Raw genomic sequence first — 18,029 nt, 5'->3', positions numbered from 1 at the left:
AGTGTTGTGGTTTCTCTGTGGTTTCCACATAACACGCTTGTTGCGATCACATTACACCTGAGAGAGGATAATTCCAGCGACAGACATTTGTGACAGCAGAAAAGCATCATGGGCAAATTTAGACCTGGGTACAACTGGGGTGGGCTATTGTGAGTGAACCACTTTTTTTATAGTGGTATGAAACTAGCAGCATATATGAACATCTAAAATCAAGAGCTTCCAGAATATGAAAGCTATTATAGGAATAACATGAGTGGGTCAAGGTTCAAGTTCAGAAGGACGTGAGCGGACTGGTGATGGGAAACTCTGTTAGAAAACAAATATTTGCCGTTAAGTGTATTTAATCATTACATGACGACATTAGAATATTATGGGTTGTCAGTTTACTTGTCAATGTTTTTGATTTATATGTGCACGTACATATTTAACACTCAGTGAGACGAAAGTGTTTCAAATAGCTTCTTGAAAGTGGTAATGTTACACCAGCTCCCTGCTTGTCACCACACTCATTATGAGTGAGGTGACGGAGTTATGTGCTGTGCATTTAAAATCATCTATTTAAGTTTTCACTAGTTTTCACAAACTTGTTTTTTGGCCTGCAGCTTCATAATTGTGAGATTTGCTAATTGATTTGATTTGATGCCATCACAAGTCCATACTCTGGCTTTACACTGTGTGTGTGTGCATGGGAACAACTTCAAAGTTTAAAGATTTATTTGTTGGATAAATTCATGCATGCGTTTGTTTGAGGTGTTAGTGTTGTGCACTAACTGTGTGCACCTCAGTCTGTGTGCAGAACATGATGGTGTAATGCTGCGGTTTATATTTAGAGACAACTTTACAAGATAAGAATGCTTATCTCAGCAGTTTAGATGTGGAGCTGTGAGGCAACGGTAGGAATAGGAACCACAGGGACTTCCAGCACGGACACACACACACACACACACACACACACACACACACACACACACACACACACACACACACACACACACACACACACACACACACACACACACACACACACACACACACACACACACACACACACACACACCATGTAGCCTGATGTAGCAGCAACAGGTTGGAGAAACAACTGAAAAGCCCTGATGTGGTGTGAGTGTGTTTGCATCGTTTTGTTTGGGAAAGTGGAAGGTTCATTATTGAAAGGCTTGTACAGATGTGTATTAGACATCTTGTACACATCTGTACCGAGAAACAACAAGCCACCATTAATAATGGATGCATGCTGATGCTGACATACTATCAGGAAGAAAAATCAGGAAATATTCTCCGAGAAGAATCAGACGTGTGTGATGCTTTGATCATAGTTTGGATGTTTCACAGAGGAAAACCAGTTCTCAGGTTTAAACCACATCCAGGCCTCTCCTTCCTTTCGGCGTTCATCAAACCGCTAAGGCTAGCATGCTCACTGAAAGCACATTAAAGCAATTAGGCGTCTTATCAGAAATTCTACGGTTAATGAGCAAACCAAACAAAAACTCCAAAAGACTCCGAGCACACACGGTGGAACTGAACCCCATCCGCTCTATCTGTAAATCTATCCCTTTCTGAACTGCAACCAAACCAAACACAGATCCTGAGATGAGGACACTAGAGTGGAGACACAGATATGTGCACGGACACTTTCGTGCACGCTATTGCACGCACGCACGCAATGCACGCGGAAACGCAATACACATGGGTTGGGGGGCCGGGGTTAGTGTTCTTGTGTTGCTCTCTGAGTGATGTCCTGGGGGATGCGGAGAGGCAGAGCGGGGCCTGAGCTCCTCCGCTGCTCCTTTGTTTACACTGATGGTTTCCAGATGCTGGCCAGTGAACGGAGCGCTATGGAACACTGGGGAGCAGCCCAGCAGTTTGGGGGCTGCACCAGCAAGCCGGGATTAATGCAGCTCTATTTGGGATACTTGAAAACAAACGTCTCTGACTCCTAATAACTCTGTAATAATGTAAATTTGTACATTGTGATCTTAGATTGAAGCATCAAGTAGTTTTACATTTTTTTTAAGCAACTTGTGCCATCATTGTGTTATTATTATTAGTCCCACTTGCATTAATTGCAACTGAAAATAATTAACATATTTGTTTTACTCAGACATTTGGCCAGACATTTGTTTGCACAGAGATTATTGCACCCTATAATTTCTAATATTAACCAGATTAAGACAATACTCTGAATAAGATACTGACATGTAAACAGCATGTTGTGATCACTCAACCTGAATAAGATCATACTCACAATAATCATATTAAGACATTCTTACTCAACTTTAATCACAAAGACGTGTGATCGTCTTAATCACGTTTATTACGTCCTGTTGGAGTTTTCTCAGCGTTCTGTGACGTCCACATGTGTTATTATAAGTCACAAAACGCAGAGATGAATTAATTGCATTCGACTATCATTAACATATTAGGTTTACTCAGTAATTTGACTGTATGTCTCTAAACAGGCTCCAGCCAGGCCTTTGTTCTGATGCTGATTGCAAAGAGAGATTTCTGCACCCTATAATTTCCCTCCCCAGCTCGTCCTTCTGAGGCAGCGTGAGCATATTTGTTTGTCTCCCCGGCGCTGCCCCCGTTGGAGGAAGATTGTTTTCATAAACAGAGGCGCATTGTGCTCGAGCAGGGGGGGGGGGGGGGGGGGGGCGCAAATCTATCACTTAAACGGCACACCTGTTCCTCCCGTCACTTTCAGCCTCAGCCACGTTTCTTTACACGCAGTACAAAGAGACAGCTGCACCAGCAAAGGAGCCGTCCAGAGCGAGTGAGAGGTGAGAAAGATGGCAGAGGGAGACGCCGGGGAAAACAGTGGCTGTATTTAGAGCTCGCAGGGCATGGTGGGATTGATAAATAGTCCCCCATAATGCACCTGGCTGACGTTCTGGCACGGGGTCGGGGCTGTTTGGTCCAGCAGCGGAAACAGCCGATAAAACAAACGCTTGTTCTGAGCGCAGGGCGACACAGCTGAGGTGGTGACAGTGTCATTCTTGTGAGAGACTTGAAGCGGCGGCCATCTGCACGGCCTCGCTTGGCCCTCAGTTGTGACTGATAGGCTGACGACTGCATCCTCAGATCCTTGTTCTGTTGCTGTGATGTCAGACAGTGCGTGTAGTGATGCACAAGTAGGTGCGATGATTTAACTAAGAAAGACTTTCGACCACTCCTCCTGAATAAGGACATTTTCTTTTTATCTATGAACCAAAGGGACATAGACAATGTGATTTGTGAAAGTATGTTGTTTCCTCGCATATTTTTTGCATGTTCACATCCGACCAGCCTTGATGTGGTCGACCTAAACCAAACCGAGCACTGAGAATTGTTTTTGCAAGTAGTATTCACCGCAAGTGACCCATCAAGCGTTTCATTCTCCTTCTGGTGTGTTCTTACAAACAACTTCGAGCGATTCCTCCGCCAGTGCGTTCACTCTGTACTGAATTATGTTGCGACTCAATGACTCGTGTAATTTTGATGGGAACGTCAAATCATGCCAAAGGATCTCACGTCATCAGGTCTGTGTGCTCTGTCGTAAGGAAGAGATTAATGTTTGATATTTGATGAACTAATAGAAAGAGAGCATTAGTTTCATTCATGTTGCATTAGATGCTCTCGAAATTCAGAGCAGAAACGTTGGTTAATACCAACCATTTCACAAAGCCTCAATGTGGTTCCACCCCTGAAATCCATTGTTTTCTCATACAGGCGGACAAACCACTAAATGGCTGAATGCCATGAAAGATTTGCATAAAAACTTTCACCGTCAGCTCTCCGCCTGCCTGTGGACTTGTGGAGCATCCAAATCCACTGTCGGAAGGTGTTCCTACAGAAAAGTATGAAATTCCACATCCACATCCTTGAAACCAGTGGTCTCTACGAGGACTCCTCCTGGGTTTGGCTTGGAAGTGACATCTGATATTAAACCAAGGCTAGCCCATCGTGTTTCTTGAATCTGAGGATTAAGGTTTCAGGTTTTTTGGGATGGGTCCGCGAGTGTGAAGTCTGGTGTCTGTCCACCGGTCATAACTCTTAACTCGGAATGTGGGATAAACACAAATGCAGGATCACCTTTGGGCCTCTAGACAGTGGTCTGACCGCATTTTTCCAGTGGTCAGTAATCGCCGTCCCTTTCTTATGATTTAAACTACAGCGTAATTCCAACATGGCTTTGCGGCTAGGTGATATACTGAAACTAGCTGGATGCCTGGGCTGCATGGCTTGTAATCAATTCCACGGTATTACCTGAATTACCCTGAAATTGAAAGGACTTCGCAGTGGGTGTCGTCTAGACTGGGATCACTTACTTAAACACACATCTTTAGATTCTCTAATCTCCCTGCGATGGTGCACATGTTTCAGATTTCTGATATTTTTGTGTTTATACAATATGTGTCGTTAAAATCCACCCCCCCAGGAGAGTTGTCCCTGCATTCCTCCACGTGATAATGAATCTGATCCTCTGTTGTTGTGGTCAGAGCTACAGCGGTTAGTCAACGCTGTTTTATCCCCCATCTCTCTCTCTCTCTCTCTCTCTCTCTCTCTCTCTCTCTCTCTCTCTCTCTCTCTCTCTCTCTCTCTCTCTCTCTCTCTCTCTGAAATGTATGGCCTAATTGAAAGCAGAGCTGAGATTTTTTTTTTTTACGACTGCCCTCAGTGTTCCTCGTGTTCGGCCCCTATGGAGGCCATCTGCTTTGGATTTAGATTTCCTCCTCCTTCGCTCCCTTTCTCTGCCGTTTCTCCTTTCCCCTTACTCCACCCTCCTGGGGGGGGGGCTGATTGGAAGGGGCTCTCCGCAGTTGGCTCGGGCGTCCGTGGGGCTTGTGGTATTCGTCCACTTTTCTTTGTCTCCTTGTGTGTGTGTGTGTGTTTGTGTGGATGCTGGAGTGGGATTCTAGATCAGCAGGTTTTGAGTCCTTGAGGAGCAGGAGGCTGTTTCCCATCCAAGTCCGACGTTAATTCTTTCTCGGTTCTAATGAGCTTTTCTCATGTGTCCATCTCGTTCTCCTGTGTCTCATCCTCGTCTCCCTTTTTTGTTTGACTGTCTCTGTTTATTCTATTTAATGCAGTTCGTGAGCTCATTAATCCTGAGTTATAACCCAAAGCATCATCTGTGTCCTTGCAGCGGGACTAAACACTTGAGTGTGGGAGTAGTGCAGGAAACTGTGCGTAGAGACTTTCCAGTTGTGTCTCAAGAGTGTATGAAAACTTGTGGATGTGGAATTTGTTGAGTGTGTGTCCTTGTGTGTGTGTGTGCATTTGGGTCTGGGTGATGAAGGGGACAAGAGGAGGGAGAGACGTGGTGTCAGTGTTTGCTTGTGCCTGTGTGTGGCCGTGTTTTGCGTAGAGATTGCATCAGTGGATGTGTGTGTCACATGTGTACGTAGGCTTCCTTCAGCAGTTCACTGACCCATCGTGTGTGTGCGTGCATGTGTGCGTGTTATGATGAGTCCCTGCTGGGATCTGGAGCAAAGGGGGGGATGTGCTCAACTAGTTGTGGTTGTTGAGTTTAACAGTCTTCTCTATGGATACTGTCTCCTACACACACACACAAACACACATTCACCGGCTCTTTTCTCAACACGCTCTGCTCTAGCATTGGGGACATAAACAAACATTGACTCAGTGCGAGCTCGGCTCTGTCAGAGTGTTACGACAAACACTGCTCGCCATCGCCTGGCACGGACCCCACCGACCCCGCCATCACGGTTTCAAAGCTTTGCTTCCACATCACAGACACTTTAAACGCTCCGAATGGTTCAGACATGTCCTTTTAGCTCTTCCCTTGGCACAGGCCTCGAATGGCTTTATTTGCAGAGAGCAAGGAAAACAAAACACATCCTCCCATGCAGGCTCCAGAGTGAGGAGCGCCGTGCTGACGCAGTTCCACTGGGTTAGTCATCGCCCTGTGTGTACGGTCAGCGTGGTTATTTTCCTGGAAGTCAAGCCGAACTAAAACATTTACTCAGTCACTCAGGTGTTTAAAGCTGAGGGTTTTCATTTGTTATCCGCTGCAGCAATGTAAAGTGAAAGCCCTGCCTCGTATGTATGTATGTAAGTAAGTGGGGAAACCCAAACTTCTCTCCACTGACCTGAATCCAGCACCATCGCTCTCAGCCTGCCTCTGTTGGCAGTGGTGGTACAGCAGCCCAGATGTTGTCGTGCCATTTGTTCCCACGTGTTTCTGTGCCCATTGGAATGTGCAACACCAGCTGTGCCAGTAGAGTTAATGACTTTAGAACTTAAACCCGCTCTTTTGTCTAAAATCTCTGTGAGAACATTCAGATTTCCAATTACTAATGTTCAAATAAGTGCTGGATTTAGTTTTTAACCTCTGTGGTATTGTTTTCGCCCCTGTCCGTTGGTCTGTTTGTGTGTTTGTCAGCACGATTTAGAAATATTACACAATTTCCTTTAAACTTAGGGGAAGGATGGGACATGAACAAAAAAAGAACTCTTCGTGCATATTCGGACAAAAGTGCTGGACGAGGAGTTTTTTATTCACTTTCTTTAATAGCTCATGGATTTTGATGAAAGAATTTAGACATGTGAAGAGAACTGATATCTATGAGTGTCTGCAGCTCGGTGCAGGAGACTGTTGGGCCTTGGATGTGATTTCAAATTTCAGTCCTTGACCCAAAAACATTATGTTTACTATAATAAAAGACCATGGAAAGCTATAAATCCTCACATTAGGGAGATGGAATCAGCTGCAGACCGATCATGACTCGCAGCCAAGAGCCAAGGCCAGACCCTGGACACTGCATGGAGCGGGAGAGGAATGGTCATGAGAAGGATGAGTGATGTTTCTGTCCTGCTGAGTCCTGGCTGCACTATCACAGAGAGATTTTTCACATTCTGACAAGCAGCTGTTCTAGGAAATAATCTCAATTTCTAAATGAATAAGGACGGGTAAGCTTGGACCTCCTGTGCAGGACACCTGGTGCTTGGATCATATTTGTAAACTTCAAAATGATCACATCTATTTTGTAACAACCGAGTTTTCCTGCAGCAGAAATCTAGAAAGTGCTGTGCTTGGCATTTAGATTTTTTAAAGTTAGAACTGCAGCCAGTTTACGGTTGGATCCTGTTATGATTAGATAATTTGCAGGAAAGCATCCAAACAAAATGTTGCCATGGCATTGTCTTTGAGACATCCCATTGATTGCATCAAGACGGCATGTGTCGGTGTGCGTCGGCTGCTGTGCTGCAGGCCTGCAGAATTCAGAGTTTCCAGCCTGTGCCTGTCACAGGGGGAGATGTGAAGCTGACAGTGGGGTGGAGGTCATGCTGCTGAGGGGCCGGACTGAAGCGCAGCCGCTCATGCTTAGCGCTCGTTCACCGGTGCTGATGCAAAGTGCTGACGTCCATCAGGACAACGCCAGATGCCTCTGGTTAAAGTTCCTATTACTCACACACAGGCTGGGACAAAATAAGGGAAGACTAGGGATTCAGATCGTGCCCCTCCCTTGCCTTAGCCACCCCATACACCCCCCCCCCCCCCCCCCCCCCCAGAAATCTTTGGCCAATGTTCAAGGGATTATGAAAACAACTTGCAGTCCTGCAGGAGACCCAGTAGTGGACTGGACGGCTCTGATTTCATTCTAAATGCAGCGTTTTGTAATCATCTGGAACGCTGCCATCAGTCTCTACTGTCACATTAGATTCCTATCTGTGCATGAAAGCATTTTTCTTTTGGAGAAAAAATAACAGAAATGGTTGCTTCTCCAAAGTTTGTCTTCTAAAATGGGTTTACCCATACAACCCCTCCCAGGCTGATGATGACTGTCACCAGGCAGACGCGAGTTCTACGATCTTTTTTCTATTTTGTTGATCATGGAGCTTGAAGCTGCACAACAACCAGTTCTGACAAATCTGTGAATTACTGTACATTTCTTAGCTTCCTCTGTCAGGATGAAGGACAGTTTGTGATGGATCCTTTCAGATTTCTTCAGTTAGGCTCTGACATGCTTTTAGGGGCAAAACAACTCTGTACCTCCAGTGCTGATACAGTGGCCTAAATAAAGTTGTCAAAATGATGTCATCGCAGCGGCTCCTCCCAGAAACACTGACCCGGGGCCAGTGTTTTTTTCAAGGCTGACTGACTGCTCGTAATCATCTCGCTCATGAGCATCAGCGGAGTAATTTAACACAGCTGTAATGGAAGTAAATGTCAATTACACAACTCTACACTGAGCCAAAGTTTTGTTTAGGAGTTCGCGGAAGTTGGATATACTAGCAGGACAAGGCCGGACACACCCTGCTCTCAAAGCTCTATTATGATCTAGTTCTAGGGCCGGACATCAGAAACAAATTTGAAGATAAATACTTTTTTCCCATTATGCATTTCAGGAATAATGACAATGAGAAAAAAAAAATTGGAAATGGGAAAGTAAAGTAGCTCAGAGCCGGTAAAGGGTCACGCTGAGACTTTTTTCAGGATTACATCTGCGTTCCCTCTTACAATAAGTTTTTCATTCTCTCACAATACTTTTATGTTACCTTAAGTGGTCGATTGCAGCTAGGGCCTCATTTTTCTGTCTGAAACAGAGCGAGCCCACGAGGAAACTCACTGAGGCCGACCCGAACCTAACAAGCATTCTGTATTTTGCGACAAAACCAGATGCAGGTAATGTTAGCTGCTCTGAGTTTGTTACTCTGCCCCTGACGTGTGCATTGTAAAAAAAAATTATAAAATGTATATATACATCAGCCCAACGTTTAATATACCTGCTTTCGTCTTTACAGGCCAGACCCAAAGGTGAAGGGCTGACACCGTACCAGGGGAAGAAGAGATGCTTCGGAGAGTACAAGTGCCCCAAGTGTAAGAGGAAGTGGATGAGCGGCAACTCCTGGGCCAACATGGGACAAGAATGTATCAAATGCCACATCAACGTGTATCCCCACAAACAGGTATGTGAACGTGCGCTCTCTGAGAATTTGCAGTTGGGTTTCAAAGTGAAAAACATCAGTCATACAGTTTGTTTAAGTGGCAGGTTGAAAGTTTACAGAGTCCAGACCTTTGGCTTCACGGCTACGTATAGTCCAGGCTTTTCCAGATGGCCTCATTAAAACAAAATAAAAATCATCCCACTAACAACTACTTTCGCCTGTGTGGTAATAAAGCAGCACTGAATAAACTAATTACATCTCCTGGCTGATAAACCTTTGGGATTATTTACTGAATGTCATCAAATTTCAAAACAAATGTTTCTCTATTAATGGCTCACAGACACAAAAAACTCACTCTGGGGTAATTGGGGCTTACAGCTGCGGAAAATCCTCTCGTGCAATGAAACCGAAAAGTGAAAACGCACCAGCCGAGATCCTGCGGAGTGTTTCTCCAAACAGCAAACACTCCCAGGGAATTAATGTGCTGGTGAGCTGTCTGCTCGGCTCAACCTCAAAAATGCTCCTCACAGCATGTTGACTGAAGAGATGGATCGCCTGAGAAGGAATCCATCCTGTTTTCTTCAGCGAGAGACGTATTTATACTCAACACTTCATTCTGTAATATTTATGCTTTTCCACATTCTTCCAATTCCACTTCCTGAAATGAAATTAGGATCTCTGCCCGGGGGCCCTGCTTGTTCTCTGAACGCCACGGCCGACTCCAGTCCATTAACACTTATATTCAAGAAAGGGACAGAACGACATGTTCAGCCTAAATGTCTGGCAAGGAGCCGCAACATTCCCAGACAATGGAAAGATAACTATTCCAAATCTTTTTGTTTATTCACTTGTGCCTCCATCAATGTGTGATCGTAGTCAAGAACATTTGCCACGATCTCTAAAAGAGTGGAAGCAAGTATTTCTCCCTCAAAACCGTTTTGTTCTGTGAATTCATACCACGGGTGAGAAACCCTCCTGTGGCACAGCCGCACACAGGCAAGCAAATTCCCTGCATTACTAATGTCACCCACTTCAAATCTTTCCCCCCTGTCAGCATTTATAATGGACCGCTAACCTCTGTGTCCTCGAGTATCAGAGAGCGGTGTGGCTCCCTCCCTCCCTCCTGAGTGTTTCCATAAATGATCCAAATATATACTTCCCAATCCCATCAACGTGTATGAAATATTTGTCCCCTCTTATCTGGGGAATATATTTATTAAACGTCCAGTGCATCAAGACAAGGCCACACTTTCCCCTGGGGATGGGGGGGGGGGGGGGGGGGGGAAGGAAGGCCCTCCCTACTTTTCAAATATCAGGTTTCACTAGATTTACACATAAAAAAATGCACAGCGCCCCCTTGCTGTCCAGCTGCTGGAATCCAGATGAGTAGCTAAAAAAAATTGTCAATGATGCACTGACTTGCAATAGAGAGAAGGATGCCACTCCTCAACCCCAACGCCTTTTCTGGCTCCATGTAACTTTGGTGTAGCGGATACAATCTAAAGTGTTTAAAAAGTCAGAATCTGAGTTATGCCAAACGGTAGATGAGTTCAAAAGACTAAAAAGTAATTTCAGACCAGCATTTATCTCCGATATTCAGCATTTAAAAATATGTTATTATCAAGGGGGGGGGGGGGGGGGGGGTCTTCACGAGTATCCAACCTTCAGTGGTGTTTCAGCTCACTGAGTTCGACTCCGCTCAACATTTTGATAGGCTTTGTTTTTTTTCTTCAGGTAAACCACTTAATTTGCTCGGAACTGGAGCCCTACAGAGTTAATCACCACCTGTGGCTGCAGAGGGCGCTGTTGCTCAGTAAAAGTTACACAGTGTGCAAAGAGAGCGCTCGAAAGGGAGGAAGCTAATATAGCTTTAGCTTAATGCAGGTCGAAATGCTGCAAATACACTATTATTAAGCTGCCTCTTTATTAATGGAGCTAACCCAAATGGTAACTGATAATTAGAGCCAGTCCCATGACTCTAGCTGTAGCTTGGATTTCTTGGCTCCTGGTTTCGTCTCTCAGGTTACATAGACGCTGCTTTAACCTCATGTTTAGCGGAAGCTTGGCAGACACTACTCATCCTCCTCTGCACGTGTTTGGGAAAAGAATTGAATGATAAGATTTATATGACCCTAGAACTGGAACAGTATTTACAGCTGTAATATATCTGTAAGTTTGTTGTCTGTTTTATGAATCCTTCACTACATTACGTCCCCAACTTCCCTCAAAACAAGCCAAAGCCCCTGCATCTCAAATAATGGCTAAATTCTTTCCCATTTGATCCCTGTTTGTGCCAAACACACATACCACTTATACTGTACGTTATAGGTCGCCCCAGGGGAAACATTCTTTATTCAACACCGACTCCCTTGAGCACAAGTTTGTTGCTCAAGGACACCTCAGCAGGATAGAAGCCTGCAGCCAAGAGGCTTGAATCCAGCTCCAGCTTAAACCGAGGGGACCCCATAAAATATACATCTGATTTTCCAGTTTACCTCAAGGACCAAATGTACGATGGTAAAGTCTCAAAAGTTCCTGGCAGACTCGTTATCAGATGACTGAACTATCTCCCTGTACCGACCTCATCTTTAGTTCAACTGGAAATAAATACGTTTTTGCAAAAAGAAAAGAACAAAGGATGAGAGATAAATGTTCCATACAGGTTGTTTGTTTAACCCCAAAATGTCCTGGCCCCCAATAGATTCCCTTTGTCCCTGGAAATGACTCCAAGAAAGCCAATGCTGCAGCAGTTGGGTGATATTTTCATTCCGGTCACCATGATCAAATGCATTCTGCAAGTTTCCAGAGCAGATGGTGCTTTGCCATATCTCTGCAGCTAATTGTGTGTTGTAGACGCCGGGTCTGGGAAAAATATGGAAGTGATGTTGGAGGCCAAAGTACGTAGGCGTATATATTTGAGTTGAAACTGGTGCCAAGTAAACTGCCTGCAAAAACACAGCGTGTGCTCTGTTTCCCTCAGCGTTTAATCCAACTCATTACCGCTCCTGTGCTTGTATTCACAGCGCCCCCTGGAGAAGCCGGACGGCCTGGACGTCTCTGACCAGAGTAAGGAGCACCCACAACACCTGTGCGAGAAATGCAAAGTCCTGGGCTACTACTGCCGCCGTGTGCAATAAGCGTCAAACGCAGAGAGTCAGAGAGCAACGTTTGTGTCCCAAGTCCTGACGTTCATCCTCCATCAAGGCTGTTACCTTCCTCCCTGCCCGTGTCACACCCGGGTTCCCCCTCGTCCATGCTCTGCACACAACATGGCGTCCTCTCCTCCTCCTCACGTCTTCCCCCCTGTGTTTCGATTGCTCTAATCCTCCCTCCTCCCTGATGCCTTCCTTCACCCCGGCGAATGAATCTGCCCCTCAAACATGGAAACACAGATTTGAGCCTTTATGCCTTTTTCAGTATTGAAGGAACGAGGGGATCACTTAAACCGAAGATCAATCTTTTCAAGTGTTCTTCGTCAAACCTGACAAAACCAGTGACTCTTTGACTCGTGTAGTAGAAACCACCCCCCCCCCCCACATCCACCTTCACGTTTAACATCACCTGATCAATGTATTGGTGTCACTGACAGTATTGGTCTCAATAGATTACCTCACCTTGGGGTTTGTTGGCTTTGTGTTTACAGAGATCCGCCTTTCATTTCCCCCGCCAAGTGAAGAGTGTGCTAATGTGACGAACATTTAACCGGGGCCTCTCCCGATGGTTCCATGTACAGGGGGCCCTCCGATGTCTTGCCGTATTAGGGTCAACAGCACATCTTATTAACTGTGAATTAACTGAGGGATAATGTGCCATACATCCCTAGCTTACATTTGGCGTATTTATATTTCTTGTTTTCTAGCGTGCAATTAGAATTTTAACTGGGACATAAGAAATGTTTCTTTTTTTGTTTGTATGTTTGTATATCACATTATTGTGTAACTGCTTCCATGTGTCTTTAGAAACTACTGTAGGTTCAGTTGCGTAGAGTCGTCCACATTTAGTGTGTTGCTAACAGATGAGGTTTCACTCGTCCTCCCCTGGAGTATTTTTGTTGCCCAACAGATTCTTCAGTATCTATAGTGTTAACTCATCTATAGGTACAGATTTCAGATATGTTTTCACATTAGTACAATTGAACTAAGAAACAATAATTTTGCCAGTGCTGAAGATTCAGTTTTTTCTGCCAGTTCCCTAGAAAATGTCCAGAGAACGTCCGAGTGAGCCCATGTGAGAACCCAGCAGGAAGCAGTGTGAGCGAGTGTGAAGGTTCTATCAAGTGACAGACACAAAACTGAAGAATACATCTATCTCAGTATGATAAGGAGAAGCCAAATGTGTAGAAGAGTCTGAGGAAGATGTCAAACAGGAAAGATGAGATTTGAGAGCTTTTTGCGATAAGGCGAAAACAGCTAAGATCTACCCGTCGGAATTTAGTTAGCATTATGAAAGAAGACTTTAGAGGGCACACTGTTCACATGTAAAGTCGGATTAGACACAAATGAGTAAAATACAAAAGGAGATTCGAGACATTTTAGAAATCATTTAGTTTGAATTGATGCCTGGCGACATTAGAGGAGACTGTGAAGTGAAATGGAAACTTTTCCGAGGGCTTGCTCCGTTCAGAACTGTGTCCAGCAGCCGACTGCGGGGGGAAGCTCGTCCAGTCGGAGATGAGGCCTCTGAGAACTGTTTGAGAGAAACAATGAGATTTAATGTAGAAAGGGCTGAGATGTAACGTGGTGATAATGGAGATTCAAGGATATGTTGAAAGTGGTGATGAATTGAGTTTACACTTAAAATCGTAAACCAATGTCTTTAAAGAAAGAGAAGCACACATCCTGTTTACGTAGATCACTGAGCAGACCTGAAGCACGACAGAGGAAATTAGGGTTTTGTCTTTCAGAATCCTGCCTTTCAAAAGAAACCCCGTTACAGGATTTGCTAAATATTTTATACGTACTGCATTTCTGGCCTTACGAAAGCTGGTTGACTGTATTTTATACTTTATCATACTGTGTGTGCCTTAAAAAAGATTGAAATCATTCGGAGGTATAAAGACCAGGAGGCCGTTTGAAATGAGTAAGAGATTTTGGGGAGGGGGGGGGGATAGAGGCTCAGAGATGGAGCAGTGTGCAGTATGTGCATGTGGTAGCTGTGGTGCATCGGAAGTTTAATGCAGGTTCAAGATGTGACAGAGGACGGGAAAGGGACAGAGTTCCTGGATCAGCAGTTTGAAGTTGGCATCGCCAGGGCTCAGCTGAGTCGGAGGAGGCACCGGCTGAACCAGCCTGTTTCCAGCTGGCAACAATAATCCTCCAGTGGTGCGTTGTCATGGAATATCAACAGAGATGTTATTCCTCAGTCCATCATCACAACAGAAGGGAGTCGCACACCGAACTGTGGACCTCGCTCTTTGTGTTTTTTTCCCAGTCTATTGTAGTTGTGTTTATCTGAGGAACTATGGGTTTTGTAGAGAAATAGATGGTCATTGCCTTAGTGGGAGAGTTTGCAGTGGCCGACAATGGTACCTTACAGGAAATGATCGGTTTAGATTTCATCACTTCAATTAAAGGGGCACTCCAGTGATTTAGTCCTGAACTCCCACAAAGTTAGAAGACAAACAAAAAACTATGAATCAGTGCAGAAGAGTCATATGAAAACAGTTGGATCCTACATTTCCCATAATGCAACTTTCCATAATAGCGTCTTTCCCTGTCAGGTAAATGCCCACAACTTTAAAACGCCACAACTTCTCCATGTGTCCAAGCAGTGATAACCCTGATGACATCACTATGACAAATGATGACATCACTATGACACCATCTGGGCTGAGTGCCACATGGATCCTACATTTCCCATAATACACCTCAACTGCATCTTTCCCTGTCAGGTAAATACCCAGACCTTTAAATCTCCACGTCATCATTTCACAACACAGGCGTATTGTTAAAGATGTGTCTCTCCACGCTGTAATCAGAGATAACAACATCTAGGTTGAAAGCCACGGAGATCCTACATTTCCCATAATGCAACTCAACTGCATATTTCCCCTACAAGGCAAATCCCCACACCCTTAAAACAGCTTGTGTTCAGGCTTTTTGATAAAAAGTGTCCATGTACCATGTGGGTTGAGAGCCACATAGCTCCTACATTTCCTAAAATGCTATTTAATTTCCCAAAGCCACACAAAGCATTAAACAGCTGTTTTCATTGCGACCTGCAAACTGAACGAAATGGGTGGAGTGCCCCTTTAAAAGCAGCCAGCAGCATTTATCACCTGTTTAAGACGTTAAGTGACCGGAGAGGCTCCTTCAGACCCGTCACTGCTGGGAACAATCCACGTTTCTTACTGTTAGCATCGTCTTTCTTTTAGAGACTAACCCAACAGGTCTGTACGTCTGAACCCTGTCGTCCACATCGTACCACGTGGCTGTAAAGAGAAGAATATATATACATATATATATATACCAATGATGCCTTATGAACTAACCTCATAAACAAGTAACAATGTTATCGTAGTTCAGTGTTGTGGTTGAATAGAAATGAGAAATAGGTGAGAGGAAGAGTTTGATTCCGCCCAGACGTGTGATGAGGCGTCCATTCGAAACGGCAAACCAAGAGGCGATGGAAGCAGCTGGAGGAAATCGCTGCTTTCAGACGCTCGGAGTGTCTTGAATTACATATACTTGACTTTTCTAGTTCCTTTTCAGTTCAAATTATTATTTTTTTTCTATAAACGAGATGTGTATTTTGGAGAAAACACTTAATAGATGTTGAAAATTTTAAAGCAATCTGCAAAAAAAACGCGAGAGTTATTTCCCTGACAAAGATAAGACTGTTGTATGTATATATTTGATGGCCATCGTCTTTAAGGATCTTTTTATGAAGTGTTATGCAATATTGTTGTGTGAAGAAGGGCCTGTTGCTGAGAAATAAAGCTGGGAGTCCGTTTGTGTTTCTTTATGTTTTACGAGAATCTGAGGGGCTTATCCTGCAGAAATATTTATGGAAAAGATTTTTTACAACACTTTTTGTATAGAATATGCAACAAAGTTACACTAAGAAGGAAATATTGATGTCTATATAGAATATTATAAAAAAACAGCTGGTACATAATTAATACCCTTTCTCAGTTATTGTACTTTTGTGTTTTATGATGTTATCAGTGTCGAGTAACCCACAACGTTATTCAGTCGCTATGTGTAACTAACTATGAGCTGCCATTTACACCCAGTCGCATGTATTCATTTTGTAAACAATATTATGAAGATATATTGTGTTAACATGCAGAAATCCTTATTTGTTTGTTTGTTTGTTTCTTAAGTAGCGACGGACACTCACCACTGTATACGCACGTTAAACTGTGAGATGAAGTTTGCTTAAAGCAGCAACGATGAGAATCTATTATAAAATGTTACGGTGTTATTAGTAGTACAGGAAGTGTCGAGGAAAGCGCGTGAGACAAAGAACTGTTTTAGAGTTTGCATGTGCATGTGTTTGGAATTTGAATGAAAATATCATTTTGTGCAATGTATACTTATTTAAATACTTTTACGGTAGTTTGCTTTAGTACATATTGTTTTTAACATTATCAGCAACTCCTGATTGTTATTAGTCGTAAAAAAAATTAAAGGTTCATTTACATTCGCTAGCGTAGCCTCGACGAATAACACATATTTACTGAATGTAATGTGTTAACACTTACGTGGTCGATTTGGAAAGTGGTGTGTGTGTGTGTGTGTATTCTTTACTGTCTGTTTGTTTGTTTGTAATGCGATATTGCAATACTGTAATATTTGAATTGGACCGAACGCAGCCGTGAGGTCGGGAAGACAATGACTCTTTCGGGAAGCGAGGGCAGTCATGGTTTCGAGAGTCGACCGCGGGTCTGTTTTTCATGTCCATGAAATGGCATTCCAAAATGTGCCTTATTTGTTAGTCGGGAAAAAATACATTTTAGTGCCGTAGAGCTGTCGAGAGTTTGATGAATAAAAATCATATTGAATTAAGAGCATGTGGAATTGTGTGGTTTCGTTTGTTTGGGTCCTGTGCTGAGTTGTTGTCACCAGTAACTGGGAGGTGTTCGCTCGGTGGAGATTCATTTACGCCAAGAGCAACACCTTGTTTTCTGAGAGCTCCCGTCTCCTGTACTGTTTTCATCACGGTGAGAAGTTGTTTTCAAAGTCACTCAGCTCTGAGTCTTTGAAAGCATCACACGAGCGTATAGATGGTGATGAAATCAGATTTTAAAGGTTTATTCCTGGTTGTTGTGTAACGCAGCCGAGGTCTGGACTCTCTTTTTCTTTTCTTTCTGTCAAAGTGCTGAAAGATAAAAGCGTTGCGGAGCTGTCAGGACTTGATTTCAACGCTTTAGACTCAAAGTGTGGACATTCAAAACCAAAACACCGAGGACTGAAATGTGTGCTGCGTCTTAAACATAAACATTCTCAGCAATCTTAAAGATGTCACTGTTTTGCATGTGTATTAAACATTGGCCCAGGCGCCGCGTCTCTCCGGCCAAGTTTCCATGCACAATATTGGACATGCATTCCAAATAACTAAACTAAACCAGAGGGTGGGGACGCAAATTATATCAAGTTTGTTACAACATCTCTCGTTCAAACAGAGCGAGGGCTGCAAAGTCTCTATGGCAACAATGTAATCTGAGAATTCAAACAAACGGTGGAAGGTCAGAACGCATATGGTTTCATTTAGGGGGCGAAAGCTGCTTTTTTCACGTTGCTTCATTATTTACTTTCATAAAGTATTAGCTCGATAAGCAGCACCACCCAGTCTCTGGCTCGCAGACAGGTCCTGGCTTTCCTCCCTGTCTCCGTCTCCTCCACTCACTGCTGTGCAGGACGAGCTGCTCACTACACGACCTCAACCTCTCCACAGGGTTCTCTACGCGTCCAGCTGAATTCTCTCTGTCAGTCCACATGTCCATCATCCAGCAACGGCTTTCATGTGATGTTTCAGCTCCACTAGTGGAGTTGGATGTCACGTGATGTCACATCCTGCTCGGATGGGACAGGAAGTCGGTCGTGCTGGAGAGCCGGCGTCTAAAAAAAGCCGCTGGATCGTTTCCAGGAAGCTTTCAAACCGGCAGAGTTACTGGCACA

The 18,029-nt window shown here is 44.0% G+C and overlaps 1 protein-coding gene across 1 annotated transcript in view; it reads left to right on the top strand.

The window, feature by feature from the left end:
* zcchc24 (zinc finger, CCHC domain containing 24) overlaps nt 1-16,916 on the top strand; it is a 33,125-nt gene extending 16,209 nt beyond the window's left edge. Inside the window, exons 3-4 of the mRNA XM_053436021.1 lie at nt 8,764-8,928; nt 11,931-16,916. Coding sequence (XP_053291996.1) covers nt 8,764-8,928; nt 11,931-12,044 — 279 coding nt within the window. The 3' untranslated portion in view covers nt 12,045-16,916. The remainder of the gene's footprint in view (nt 1-8,763; nt 8,929-11,930) is intronic.
* Nucleotides 16,917-18,029: the final 1,113 nt, after the last annotated feature.

Source organism: Pleuronectes platessa, chromosome 12 (genome assembly GCF_947347685.1).
Source record: "Pleuronectes platessa chromosome 12, fPlePla1.1, whole genome shotgun sequence".
Lineage (NCBI taxonomy): Eukaryota > Metazoa > Chordata > Actinopteri > Pleuronectiformes > Pleuronectidae > Pleuronectes > Pleuronectes platessa.
This window is presented reverse-complemented; position numbering and strand designations above follow the sequence as displayed.